This window comes from Pagrus pagrus (assembly GCF_965226575.1).
Source record: "Pagrus pagrus genome assembly, chromosome: 11".
Taxonomy (NCBI): domain Eukaryota; kingdom Metazoa; phylum Chordata; class Actinopteri; order Spariformes; family Sparidae; genus Pagrus; species Pagrus pagrus.
In genome coordinates this window covers 14,502,550-14,516,043 of record NC_140195.1, presented here as the reverse complement: position 1 = coordinate 14,516,043, position 13,494 = coordinate 14,502,550, and the positions used below count along the sequence as shown (strand labels likewise).

Below are 13,494 nucleotides of genomic sequence, written 5' to 3'. Positions count from 1 at the left end.
CATACAGTCTTATCAACAGCATTAAACATATATACAGACTAGAGCCCAACCGATACTGGATTTTTGGGGCTGATGCCAATACCAATAAGAGGAAGTAAAAGATTCTGATAGGGATATTTCAGCTGTAATACACACATTTTTTTAAATGATCCCTCAAATGTGGTATTCACACACTCGTGACAAAGATAAGTCATGGAGGCAGGATATTTTATAGTTGAACAACAAACTTTATTGTATACTGAAATAACATCAGGGCACTGAAACAGTAAACTTACTGGGAATTTGATATATTCCATGTTTCTTTTTATACATTATAATCTGTAAAAAAGAGTTTTCATAATGGCGCAATATATATCGGTCGGGCTTTAATACAGACACAAGAATTTTGCATGTGTGTGTGTCTGACACACGTGATATCTGACAGAGTGGGCAGTGTCTCTGTGTGCTGATTGGACTTCTGTGTAAGACTGTGTGAGATGTGTCTGGCAGAGGATGAATGTCTTTTTAATCAGACTGTTTCTGTTGGAACTCGGTCAGATGGCCTATTAACCGCTATCTGGATGGAGCAGAAGAGGAGCAGATGAGGAAATAGACACTTTCTCATCCAATTGGCAGTGAAGCAGAGAGAGTCGAGGATGAATGTAGCCAGAAGGTCATTATCATAAATACCTTCCAGCACATGGAGGACTCACTCACAGCTATTTCATAGCTTAGATCTCCTGGTGATCAACTTTAGGCCGTCAGAGAAAACATGAGGTAGTTTAGTGTTGGTGTTTTATTTGCTTTAATGTGTGTAGGTGTAGGGCCAAACTTCATCTGTGATCAGAGACACCCAACAGGCTTTGTGTAAAGCATCTGTATCTGCTGTTAGCGCTAAAGCTAAAAGTAAGTAAAGCTCTGAAAGCCATGGTTACACTCCCCTGGAGCATTTCGTGCAGATATGGTGGACAAAAGTGGAATAATGAATACATTTCACGGTATGACATAATAGGAGTGAATCATTCTTACCCTTTCCCCATGCATTTGATTAAGTAGCAGTTGGAGTGTTTGCCCTGTATCATTTTTCATCTTTTTGTAATTTATGTAGTTAACATGTAATTAATTCTCAGAAAGTACAAGAGAAAGAGTCCAGTGAACGGAGGTTGTTGCATTAAAGCATCTGCAGTTACATAAATTTGAGATGTAACTTGTGACAAAAGATTTTTTATGTTGGATGAACATAAAGCCGTGTTTCTTTTACTCTTTTCCCTCCACTCTTTGCTTCATGGCTATTTTTGTTAACTGGTTATTTCATTATTTTTCTTAATGCTGTTCCTGTCCTGTACTTTTAATGTTTCTGCGGTGATGTGGGAGCTAGACTTAGAAAAAATAAATCAGCCTTCCAGTCTCACCATATCACAGCTATTGACGTGGTAAGCACTCTGGTATGTAAGGGAGGGTTTCAGGATAAAGGAGGCGTGCGTGCGTATACATGTACATGCTGTATGTGTGTGAGTGTGCGCGTGTGTGTCCGGGAGAATACATGTTAGCGTCGGGTCTGTTGGCTGATATGAATCGTTGCTTGTTGGCGGAAAAATATTCTCACAAACAACTATTTAAATGCGCACATATCACTGTTGGCCTTCTTCCTATGACCATAATCAAACTCCAGATGTAGAGCGCATCAATCTTGTGAAAGCGAACACACTGTATGCACGAGCGCCAGTACACACAAAACCTCCAAAGACTTTGTATATAATATTTCTATGTGAAAATGTTTGTAAACTGTGCGCATTTGCAGGTGTCCAGACAAATTAAATGGGCATTTTAGCTTTGAAAATGACCCAAACTTCCTGTTTTATTGTGAAATATAGACAAGTTGCACCTGCAGCAGAGAGGAGGTGTTTCCTAACACAAATACTTAGACAATGCTCCATAAACAGAGCATCACATTACATTTTCTTACATTTAACCGCTAACTCCTTTCTGTTTGACCCTGTCACACGCACACAGACAATACATTAAAGCAACATTGAAACTTTATTTGTACTGCGATAAGACATGTCTAAGCACCATAAAGCATCTATCATTAGAAACACGCTCGTTCTGTTTGGATCTTTCATCGCTGCATCCAGACGAGCGCCTCAGATAAAACTTAAGACTCCAGTCACTGTTATGCCACACTTTCATATCCCCACGTTTCTTGTCCTCCCCTCCTTTTCCTGTACCCCTCCTCTTTTTGCACTACAGAGAATATATTTCATTCAGATCATATCTGCCTGCTATCCCATATATTGTCCAACCCTGTGTAGTAACCGCCCTGGTGTGTGTCCCTGTCAGCAATGTGAAATCAGAGGATTTTCTACCGCTCTGCTGTTTATTAAAAGACAGGAGGAAGAATTAAGGTTTATGAAAGGAAGATAGAAATCAGATTTTTTTTTCTTCTGTAGTGGTTATTGCTCCTTTTGACCTTTATTTACCCAGGAAAAGTCAACTGAGAATGCATGCTCTTTTCCAGCAACACCCTACTTAATATTCACAGTTTCCCACATTCAGATCTGGGAGCGGCCCAGTGTGACCGCAGCTTCCTGCTATTGGCCGCTCAGCAGCTCTACTGGAGTCATTCAGTTACTGTTTAGCTGTGTTTCCACTGCAGTACTTTTGGTATACCCTTTTGAACCCTACGTAACCACTGCTACCTGCACCTAACCCCCAGATCTGCTTAGCCACTGCGGACAGTTCACCTAAATGTAGGCAGGGTTGTTACTGGCCGGCTGCGGGGTAACTGAAAAAAAACGGGGGACTGGTCCTAACACTTAATAAGCCGCTGAAGTGACACACTGTGACCTATACTGTACATAACTGCCCGACTGACAGCAGATACATACTGCTAACCTTGTTTTCCTCTGCTCCGCTCGCACTTACCGTCACTTTTCTGCCGCTCTCGCTCATCCACTCACTCCTTGCGCTCCACTCTCTCTCCTTTGCTCAACCACACAAACTCTAAAAGCAGCACACGTGTGTTTATTTATTACGACAAGGAACCTAGGCACCGCAGGCAGCGAGCCAGAAGACCGCTGAAACAGCAGGAAGTGAAATCCTTTTTCAGAGCGCAGAGGACGAGACGACTCTGACTGTACGGACTGACCAATCAGTGGTCAGCAGTGTTTTAACTCCACCTTTAAGTACTGGATCAGTGTGCTAGGTACCTCAACAGAATAGGACAGTACAGAACAGTTGTTGTGGTATCATCCACAACAATCCAACAACAATGGGGACGCAAAATTGAATTGAACTACAGTAAACCGGACTGCTCGGTGGAAACGGGGCTTTTGGGCCTTGCTCGACGGCACGCCAGCAGTTATCCTCTTGGGAAGAGAGGATCTTCTTTTTCGCTTCCTGAGTTCGAACAGACAAAACATGAGGGATAAAGACGAAGAGGAAAATAATGTCAAAGGGATAAAGGAAAAGGAAAGTAGAAGAGATAAAGTTGGACCAAAGAAAAAAACAAAAAACAGAGCTGTACTTTGACAGCCAGGAATAAAGCGGAGCTGCTTATGTTGGAAGGCGGATGCGTGGAGTGCTCCAGGTGAAAGAAGCGAGAGGAAATGTGAAAAATTACTTATTACGCTCGGTTTAGGAAATGGCTGGACTCGTGCACAGTGCTCTCTCTTTCTTTCACTTCATCTTTCTAAGAAGTGTCACGGCAATAAAATACTATTTTCCCCCCATGAATTTACTCATTTCGGCAATCGACAAATCATGGCTCTCCTTCGCATTTTCCACTCACATGCAGCCCAGCCCGTCTGCTCCTTATTCACACTCTACGTGCCCTCATTTGCCTTCACATTGGTCAAAACACTTACTTCATTTTGCACTGATGGGTTGATGGGGGCGTATCGGCTATCAGTCTGCCGGTTTATACACCTGTACCAGTAGCGGCTGTGTGTGATAGCTGATATGCCCTCATGGCAAGTTTGTTCTCCATGGACAGGCCTCTGAGTTAGTAAAAACACACACAGAGACATCAAAGGTCCGAGTATAAACAGATTCCTCTCCTCCTCCCCACTGTGTAAACATGTGTGCACATGTGTGTACATATACTTCATTCACAATGGCAACAGAATTGAATGATTATCTTTATTTACGCAGCACTTTTCATAACCCACTTGTAAGAAAGATAAAAATAACTTGTAAAATCAACAGCCGTGTCATTTTAATAAAAAAGAAATAAAGAAATTAGCCAGAGACATAAAACGACAGGCCTGATAAACTGACCGACGCTGTGTGTGTTTGTACAGGGAGAGTAATATCACATATAAATACTGACATAAAGTTCTCCTGTCCTGCTCCGTCTTCTCTTATTATAACAAATAATTCCTCAAAGCTTTTGAACTATGTTTTGTGTGTGTGTGTGTGTGTGTGGCAAGGGGAGTGTGTATTAAATTTATTCATCATCTTGTTAAGTGTATTTCACATTAATTGCACCACAACATCGCTCATAAAACCTGACACACACACACGGACACACACACCATTCTAAAGGCTGTGACAGCAAATATTTGCCCGTATGTGGGGGCAGCTTGTAGGTTTTGCCCTGAGTAAACACACCAGTGTGGATATGGAATAATAATGTGGCGCGTTTTAGCAGCTGCCTGGTCACAGCCTGTTTACAGTGTTGGAGGGTTCTCTTAAGCGCTAATTTGTCACTGTCAGCTTTCTCACACTTTTTTGAAAAACAAAAAAAAAAGTGTGAAGGCCAATCTGGGAGCTCAAAGAGCGTGTTTTGATTCTATTTTGAGAGTGTTTGTGCGAACATATAGATTGTGCGTAAGTGCAGCTGTGTGCGTCTTATGGTGCGTGGGCTCTGTGGGTTCATGTGTGTCTGCAAGCGAGCGAATTGACTGTGTGTTCATGTTGGCATGTGTGTTCATGAATATTTCTGTATATTTACCAGAAGTGACAGCTTGTGAGTCTGTGTGTGTGTGTGTGTGTGTGTGTGTGTGTGTGTGTGTGTGTGTGTGTGTGTGTGTACGCGCGTGTGTGTGTGTGTCTGTCATCGTGGCAAATGTGGTCCTGGAGAGCCATTTGTAAAGGGAACTGTTTTGAGTACTTTGATTATTTGAGTACGTCAGTGCTGGTATTGTTTGTCTGTGTGTCTGTAGACAGATTTTGTCAGCACGATAGCATCACAACTGTGCAAGATACAGGCACAACACTTCAAAGGTGTGTAGTTGAGAGCAAAATGAAAACCAAGTTTGAATATTATTTTGTCACTGACCTGTGACTACTGAGTACTAATGTAGTAATGTCATAATGACTACTGAACACTGATGTAATAGCATAGTCGGAACGTGAACATGGTGACGGATGTCGCGGCTGGTGTTCTCCCATCTCAAGATTGTCTCTAGTTATGTGTGTGTGTTTGTGTGTGTTTATGTGTGTGTGTATGTGTGTGTGTGCCATAATTCTCTTGCCAAGTAAGTTTGGTAAATGACAAGATCAGGCCTTAGTGTGGAGGTAAATACACAGCCATCCTGGCTGGTTAATACACGGTTCAGCTCTGTAATCAGAACCTCAGCAATGCACAACACTGACAACAGATTTATTATCCTGTGTGTGTGTTTCTGGCAGTGGCTATAGACTTGCCCCAATTTATTTTTTCAACACATGCCCTTGTGTGTGTGTGTGTGTGTGTGTGTGTGTGTGTGTGTGTGTGTGTGCGCGCGCGTCCTCCTGCCTTCTTATCTGTCGACTCGCCTCCCGCACGTATCTATTTTTGAGCATGTGTGTTTGCATGCGTGCGTGTGCTTGCATCTCCTGTCTGCATGTGTTTGTGTGTTTTGTTGTTGAAAGATTTACACAGCAGTGTCTCACCTCCATCGATCAAGTCTTGTCTTGTCCCAGTCTGCCAAGTTACAAAGGCTAGACGTACGCACAGCACTTCTCAGTTTTACTGTACACACTGCAGCCCTGCTGTTTACCTGTGTGATGCAATATGCAGGCTTTGTTTTAACTGTGAAAATAAGGTGAAACAGAATGATCAAACTAAAGTTGTGAGTAAAACAAAAAAAAAATGTCTACACATTTTATAGTTTGGATATCAGTATTGCATTTAACAATAAACACCCGCTAACAAATGCACCACAAATTCAAACTGTTGGTTTAGAAAAATCTTTTAAAAGTCAAATGGGGCCATTGTATATTGTGCATGAGGAGTTTGCATCCATACCTTACCTTGGTTTACCTTTCTTTACTCCACTTTATCTGCTGTCACCCATCTATCTCTGTCTGAAGGCAAATCAAGTCTCCGAACATCCAGAAGCAGACGGTGCCGGGTGAGATGAGGAAAGATGCTCTGACTGATGGACATCCACACTCTTTATCACAGGTTTGAATATGTGTGTGTGTGCATATGTGCACATTCCTTGGCCTCTAGCTAGCTCTTCATCACCTCTTCATCCCAAAAGAAAGCAGATTGACTCATACTGCGCTCTCCTGCCCTCCTCTCTTCTTTCCGTCTCACCTCTTTTGCAAGCCCTTCTTTGGAAAGTATAATCTTATCCCCTTCCTTTATCTCTCTCTACTTGCTTCTCACTCCCTCTCTGTATAATTCTGCTTCTCTGAGCAGAGAGAACCCTCCCTCCCTCAGTGCATCTCAGAGTCAGTGCTAAGTGGAAGAGACAGGCATTTAGTCCGGCAGAAATCAGCTCCATACGCCAGCCGGGAGTGGTGGCGAAATGGCTCACTTGGGAACAAGTGAGTTTAGTCCGGCAGGAGACAGATTCTTGATGTACCATTTTTTATATAATTGCATGTATTATCATATATTGCCCAGAAATAGTGTTTATGCTGGTGCAAAACCTGGCCGATAGATACGCTACCAGCATGGTTCCATGGATGGATGTCTGTCTGTCCACCACTTTTGCTAATCGTAAAAATTATTTCATGATCCCTTGATTGTTTCACTTCAAACATCAGCATGCAATTTGCAATGTAAGTAGTAACTAAAGGTATCAAAAAAATGTAGTGGAGTAAAAAGTACAATAAGTGCCTCCAAGATGTAGTGGAGTGAAAGTATAAAGCCCTGTGATACACTGGTGTCTTGTCCAGGGTGTCCAGATGTCTTGTCCAAATGTTGCCGTTAGCTGTATGCTAAGAGCTGTAAGCTGAGCTGCGAGCACAGCTGTAAACATTTGTTTTAATATAAACCCTTGACATAAACAAGCGTTTCAACAAAACAACCTGAAATTTGATCATTAAAAAAATTGTGGTCAGATGTGCTCTGAGCTTTACATTTTATGGATAAAAGATAAACTTAAAAGTTCTTTCTGATATGGAAAAAGCTTTAGGTTCTCATCGGTCAACATATGACATGTGATGAAATGTTGAACAAATAAGCAAGACCATGAGAAAATGTATAATATAATATATAATAAATATTGATGATTAAAGCAGCAATACATTAAAAAGATTACCAAAAAAGGCAACCACATTCTTCAGCTCATTATCGATAAAGATATAATAATATCATGAAAATTCTGAAAATTACATCACCTTTTTGTAAGTCAGCCTTTAAAACCAGGAAAAGAACACACTTACTGTATGCCATATCACAATATAACGAAATCCAAAATTTGAGAAGATATTTCGTCTCATATTGCAATAACAGGCCCTACTATCTGTGATGATATCTTATAAATACAGTCTATATTCTTTATATTTTGTTTGCTCAGCAGCCGGGGTGCATCGCGGCCTCTACCTCGCTCTCTTTCCCCTGCTCGTTCTCTGCTTCCGTTTATCTGCGGGTCCATCAGGAACACAGCACGCTTGGAGGGAAAACACAAACAAACAGGGCCTTCCCTCATTGCTCCCTCTCCCCGTCCATCCAGGAGAGTTTATGTGGGACTCGCCGATAGCATCTCTCCGCTCCATCGTCTCCATCGCGCCACGCTGCACTTCACAAACACAGAGAAAACACACATCGGAAATGTTCACTTCGAGCCTTCACACAGGCCTTTTAATTCTCTTTTATCTGTAACAGAGGGGCATCAGCGACACTCTATACCCCTCTCTATTTAGCAGGATTGTAGAATCTCTTCTTATAATCTGGGGACATTTAAGAAGATGGATTCAGCCTTTTTCCCACAGTCTGTGCACTTCGCTGAAACCGTATATGAAACTTCTGGGCATGCACGCATACTTAACATTTTTTGGGATCGTGAAATACAACACAGAGTTTGATGCCACACACTTGACTTTTTTTGACAGAGACAGATGTTTGCGTCTGCCTGGATCAGGCTATACTGAGTGGTTTGTGTGAAGCTGGGGATCATAGGTGTACAGCTGCTGGAATGGTGCATTCTCTCACTCACTGCTAGTTTATTTTAGTGATTATAATCCCTCCATCAAAGCAGAAAGGGCCAGACTCCGTAATGATCCTTCCCAGGGGAATTAGGTGATGATTGGTGCTGCAGAGGCAATTATCTTCCCATTTCTCCCCTCTGTCTGTATCTCCCTATCTCCCGTGCCCTCTTGTTTCCATTCTTTATATTGAAAGTCAGCAATATTCTCTTCTCACTAATAAAACTCACATAACACGCAGCATGCACTGACACAGACAGACGGACACATATTCTGCGCACACGCACACAGACATGGTTTTCTGGTCAGGTTTCACTCGGGGGTCCAGCGGTGGCAGCCCCATCTCAGTGGGGTGTGTGTACGAGTGTGTGCGTGCGTGCGTTTGCGTGTGTCTGTCTGTTGGGCGGGGTCAGACCAGAACTTGTTGATTCTGGTGCATCGAATTACTGCCCGTCTGTCACATCCAATTACAGCTTTGGACTGCTGACGCACACAGCATGCCTCTGTACGGGTGTGTGCGGCTGTTTGTCGCTCACCTCCAGCTGTGTCGTGCTGACGTGACGAGCCACAAGTATCCGCTTGTGATTTGGCTGGCTTGGCACTTTTTTTCCCATCACACTCAGGGGTAATCCCATTGCTCTTATGTTAGTCAGTATCACTGAATTAGCCAGCTTTTTTATGACTTTTTTTGGTTATAAACAGCCTTTTTTTTTCGTGAAGGAGCCCAGTTATTTATCATTGATAAATCTTGCAGGCTTGTTTAATGATAGAAGCCACATTGAGGGTACCAATTCAAAACAAATTTCCCCTGGCACTGTCTGGTAAAGTGACTTTCACTTGACCTTTTTCAGTGCTTTTAGCGTATCCTCATTTTCCGTCACAATAGATTCCCCATGTGCGAGCCATGGCAATGTTTAGCCTGGAGCTCATTTTATGCAATACCGAAACAAAAGTCTATTCAAAGTGCTGTCAGACTGAGTTATAACATTAGACACATGCACATTCACGTTGAGCTCCACATATCAGCTGTGTACCTGCAAGCATTCTAAGGTCACTAACTTGCTTTTACAGGCAGAGATGAGATTTCAGTGTGTTTGTAGTGTGGCTCAGTGCAACATCAAAACATTTCACAGTGAAGTCAGCAATTTCCCCCTTTACTAGTTATGGTGTCTTCGAGTTTTCTTTGCATTCGTTTTTTGTGACGTCACACCTTCCATTTTCACACCATTTTTTAGGGAATAATGGATCTTGATGAAAAAATCAGGCGTGTTTAGGTGGCTAGGTGGTATCTGACTGAATACAATTTGATGCAGATCCTAATAAAAATCCAGATCATGTGAATTTAAATATGTTTCATCTGATATTGAATCATTGATTGAAGAGGACTGTTGGGCCTTGGTGGAGGTTGTAGAACAGTTCATCTGTCTTCTGTGTCAGTTCTGTTTTTGTAAGAGTAATTTAATTTCACAGACTGTAAATGCTGAACATGCAAAATGCATTGTAATTGCATTGAAAATGTTTTGATATGTTTAAAGAGAAAACATATTTTTTGTGCAGTATTTCTGTTGCAAAAAAAATGTAATCCAAAAGACTACATTACTACTTGTGCCATGTCATTTCTATTCAGTAACTGACTACATTTCAAAGTTATCTGCCCAACCCTGCTCACATGCAATGCAACCATTGTTATTAAGTGACTTTAACCTCCTTTCCTACAACATCTAATGTGGTGTTTTTGGCTATTGTGGATTTATGTACTGAGTATCCAACTGGCACGTCCCTAGTTTGTTCTTTGCAACAAGTGTAACTAAACTCTTTTGTTCAGAATTGAACGTGTCTCCTCTGCACGGCTCCCACAGAAGTGTGAACGTGTGAACTCGAAGGCGAGTCAACTTTTTGAGGAGTGGGAGAGCACGTCTGAAAAAAAAAAAACGAGCGAGAGAGAATCGGGGGGGTTTATTATTTCTGTCCAGTGTTTTCTTTCACAGTTCCATCACCCAGTGTGGAGAGGGATCCTTTTCCCCCACTCACCATGGGTGTCAGAGAGGCCACACACAAACTGTGCATGTGAACGCGCACGGTCTGCTCCGCACATCCACACTCACACATGCGCACACTCGAACGGATGTCGGCAAAGGTCATAGCACTTACACACACTCTCTCTCCATCACTTATCACTCTCTTCTGTCTTGGCTGTGTCTCTTTCTTTTCTTGGAGAAGTGTTGTTCTTCTCTCACCGCAGCTATTAGCTTTCTTGAGCGTTTCCTTTGTTTCTATTTTACATGGACTGGACTTTTAGCGAAGCGTCCGACAAATACACCTTTTGTCAAATTTTCTTTTGTCAGTGAAGTATTACTCCCGTGCAAAACACATTTAATGACGAGCCTTTAAAACAAAAGTATGCTCAACAAGAAACCCTCTCTCTCTGGCTTTGTTACTTTGCTTCCAACCCCCCTCCTCTGAAATCTTTTCGGCCCCCCAGCCTCCTCTTTCAGCTTCCCAGGATGCCATGCGGGAGACGGCAGAGCGGATCAGGGAGTTGGAGAAGGCACTGAGGGAGAGCATGAACACCTCCGCACATAGGGAGGCTCTCTGGGCGCAAGAGGAGGGTGCCCGAGTACAGGCCCAGAGACAGGTTTACCTGATGTTTCACACACTGATGAAAGACTCAAGACGCAGTATACACACACACTCATACACACACTGATAGTTTAACGCATCCCTAAACAGGAAGTGTGGCCCACCTTTAAAACAGAGTCCAGGTTTCAGCTCTCCTGGGACTAAAAAGGACCACTGAGGGAATATGAGGAACTTAACTGCACCCCCATGTGGCTAAGAATGTAACTGCAGGCAGACTGTGGTGAATGAATGATCCTTAATCTGTTAATATGTACCTCTTAACCTACAAATACCCTTATTACAAGGTGGATAGTTGTCCTTTTCTTCCTGTCTGTTATTTTCTTTTCTTCATAATTCAATTTTTATTCCGTCAACATGCAGTGGATTATTTTCTGCCTCCGGACTGAAATTCAAAACTGAGACAAAAACTTGCGGCATTTTATTTTCTGTCTCTCATTAAACATCCCACCATGTGTTTAACATATTGTGAATTTATGTGCTTGCAATCAGAATTCCTGAACAAGTTTGTAGACTTAAGTCTCGTAGTCTTGACGGAGCACAGGCTGCCCTTTCTACTCTGTATGTCTTGCTATCTATCTGTCTGACTTCCAGCTGGTCGGCCCACATCTTTAAGTGTGTCCAAAAAAGTGTACGTGTGTGAATTTGTGTGTGTGTGTGTGTGTGTGTGTGTGTGTGTGTGTGTGTGTGTGTGGGAGCATAGGTGTGTCTGTGGTGGGAAAGAGAAACAGTGCAGGGGAGTGTGTTTCCTCCTGGTGTGAGCGTGCATTTGAATGAGAATGACCTCGCATTACTGATGAGTGCCACAAGTAACCTGAGAACAATCTGCGGTTAAAACAAGAATCAACATTTTGAGGCAGAATGGTGGCTGTATTGCCTCAAACACACATATGCTCCAACTCACGCACACACACACACACACATAAAGATAGAAGCCGATAGTGTTAAAGTAAAAGGTCAGACTCAGTTTAGAAAATTCAGTGCGAGCCAACGCTAACTGTGGCTTGTTTTTTGCAATTTCTCGACTTTACACGCTCGACTTACAGTCAGCTTGGATACTGTGTTTATCAAACAATATTCTGATCCGCTGAGAAGTCTGAAAGAAAATAATATTTATGTCTGTGGGACTTTTCGCACGCATAGAAGTGGATGATTCAGCGTTGACCTGAGTTAACCTGTTTGCAGCCAAAGAATCGGGAAAACCTTTTCCCAATTTATGACATGCTAACGCTCATTGACTTCGCTCGATTCAAACCAGACTCTATACATAGAGAACATAGCAAGCCAGCGAAGAGTCATGCTGGCGACTGCACTTGACGCGCATGAGAACAGAGATGCAGCCGCGACTCGAGGAAAGATGCCCATTTGGCGTGGCACTGGAGCTGCTCAGTCGTTGATGCACACTGCCTGGTGCTGTCATCACTATGAATAATGTGAACCAGCGTGATGTCACCGCATAAAAGAGTCAGCGAGTCAACATGCCATTAACATGCACTTACAGAGTCGTCAGTCCGGAGGAAAATGACTTTTCGTGTGTGAGGAGGGATGTTGGTGAGGAATAAAGGGAGGGACAGGTCCTTCTGAAACATCACCTGACCCTGGCAGCATTTCAGAGCGCCCTGCCAGACTCACATTCTCACATCCCTCCCCCCCTCTCCTTTCACTCTTTCCTTGATTTTCTTCTTTCTTCTCTCCTCTGTCCCGGAGTAATCAGTCTCATGATGTGTAATGCGCTGAAAGTCCTCCATCAGCCTGACCTGCTGAAATGGAGCATGGGTAATGCCCCTGGGGTCACTTTTCTTCACACCCCCCTCTCCTTCCTCTCTCTGTCTCTTGTCTCTCCTGCCATCATATCTGCTGTCCGTCCATTGTCCCGGGCCTCGTTCTTTCCCATCTGCCTTCTTAAGTTGTCTTGCCCGATTACCTCCACTCTCTCTCTCCCTTTCTCTTCGTCTCTGTTCCTGTCTCTCTCCCTCTCTCCCCCTCTGTGGCGTTTGAACTAGGCCTTTGAACCAGCAACACCGACGCAAATGGACAAGAGGGATTTGGCCCTTACCTCTGAGCCCCCAATCAGCTTAGCAACTAAAGGGGCTTTGGGCCAGTCTTAGTGAGCCTTAGCCTGGCTGGGGGGCTTTGCCTTGAAGTTGAGCTAAATTAGCACGCACAGGCTCTCGGCTAAGCTGATTAGGTCCCTAATTTCACTAAAATGCATTGTATTCCTTATTAATGATGTGATTGTGAAGTGAGGTCTAGCCTGGGTGGCTGGCTAATGGGGGACTTGGAGGTAGGCACTTGGCGCATGAGGGTTGATAGACATGTGGTGGGTGTAAATGGAGTTTTGTGTGTGTGACCCTTGGCTCTCGAGATGAAAAGACTGGCTTGGATTTTTTTAAGCCTGAAAGAAGACATCAAACATGAAACGTGGTGTGATTTTGGACAGTTTGATGTCTTGTTAATACTGCTGGATACCAGGTCAGTTGTTGTTGGCAGGGATCGAGGGGTGTATTTTATTAC

At 43.1% G+C, this 13,494-nt stretch overlaps 1 protein-coding gene across 12 annotated transcripts in view; it reads left to right on the top strand.

Moving 5' to 3' along the window:
- Window positions 1–13,494, top strand: part of LOC311265369 (ERC protein 2-like) — a 164,128-nt gene that overhangs the window by 71,107 nt on the left and 79,527 nt on the right. For 9 of the 12 annotated variants that reach the window (XM_084366956.1, XM_084366960.1, XM_084366957.1 and 6 more), the window contains 2 exons: window positions 6,277–6,370; window positions 10,826–10,978. In XM_084366956.1, coding sequence (XP_084223082.1) covers window positions 6,277–6,370; window positions 10,826–10,978 — 247 coding nt within the window. The remainder of the gene's footprint in view (window positions 1–6,276; window positions 6,371–10,825; window positions 10,979–13,494) is intronic. The other 3 variants (XM_084366962.1, XM_084366961.1, XM_084366954.1) reach the window with 1 other exon arrangement.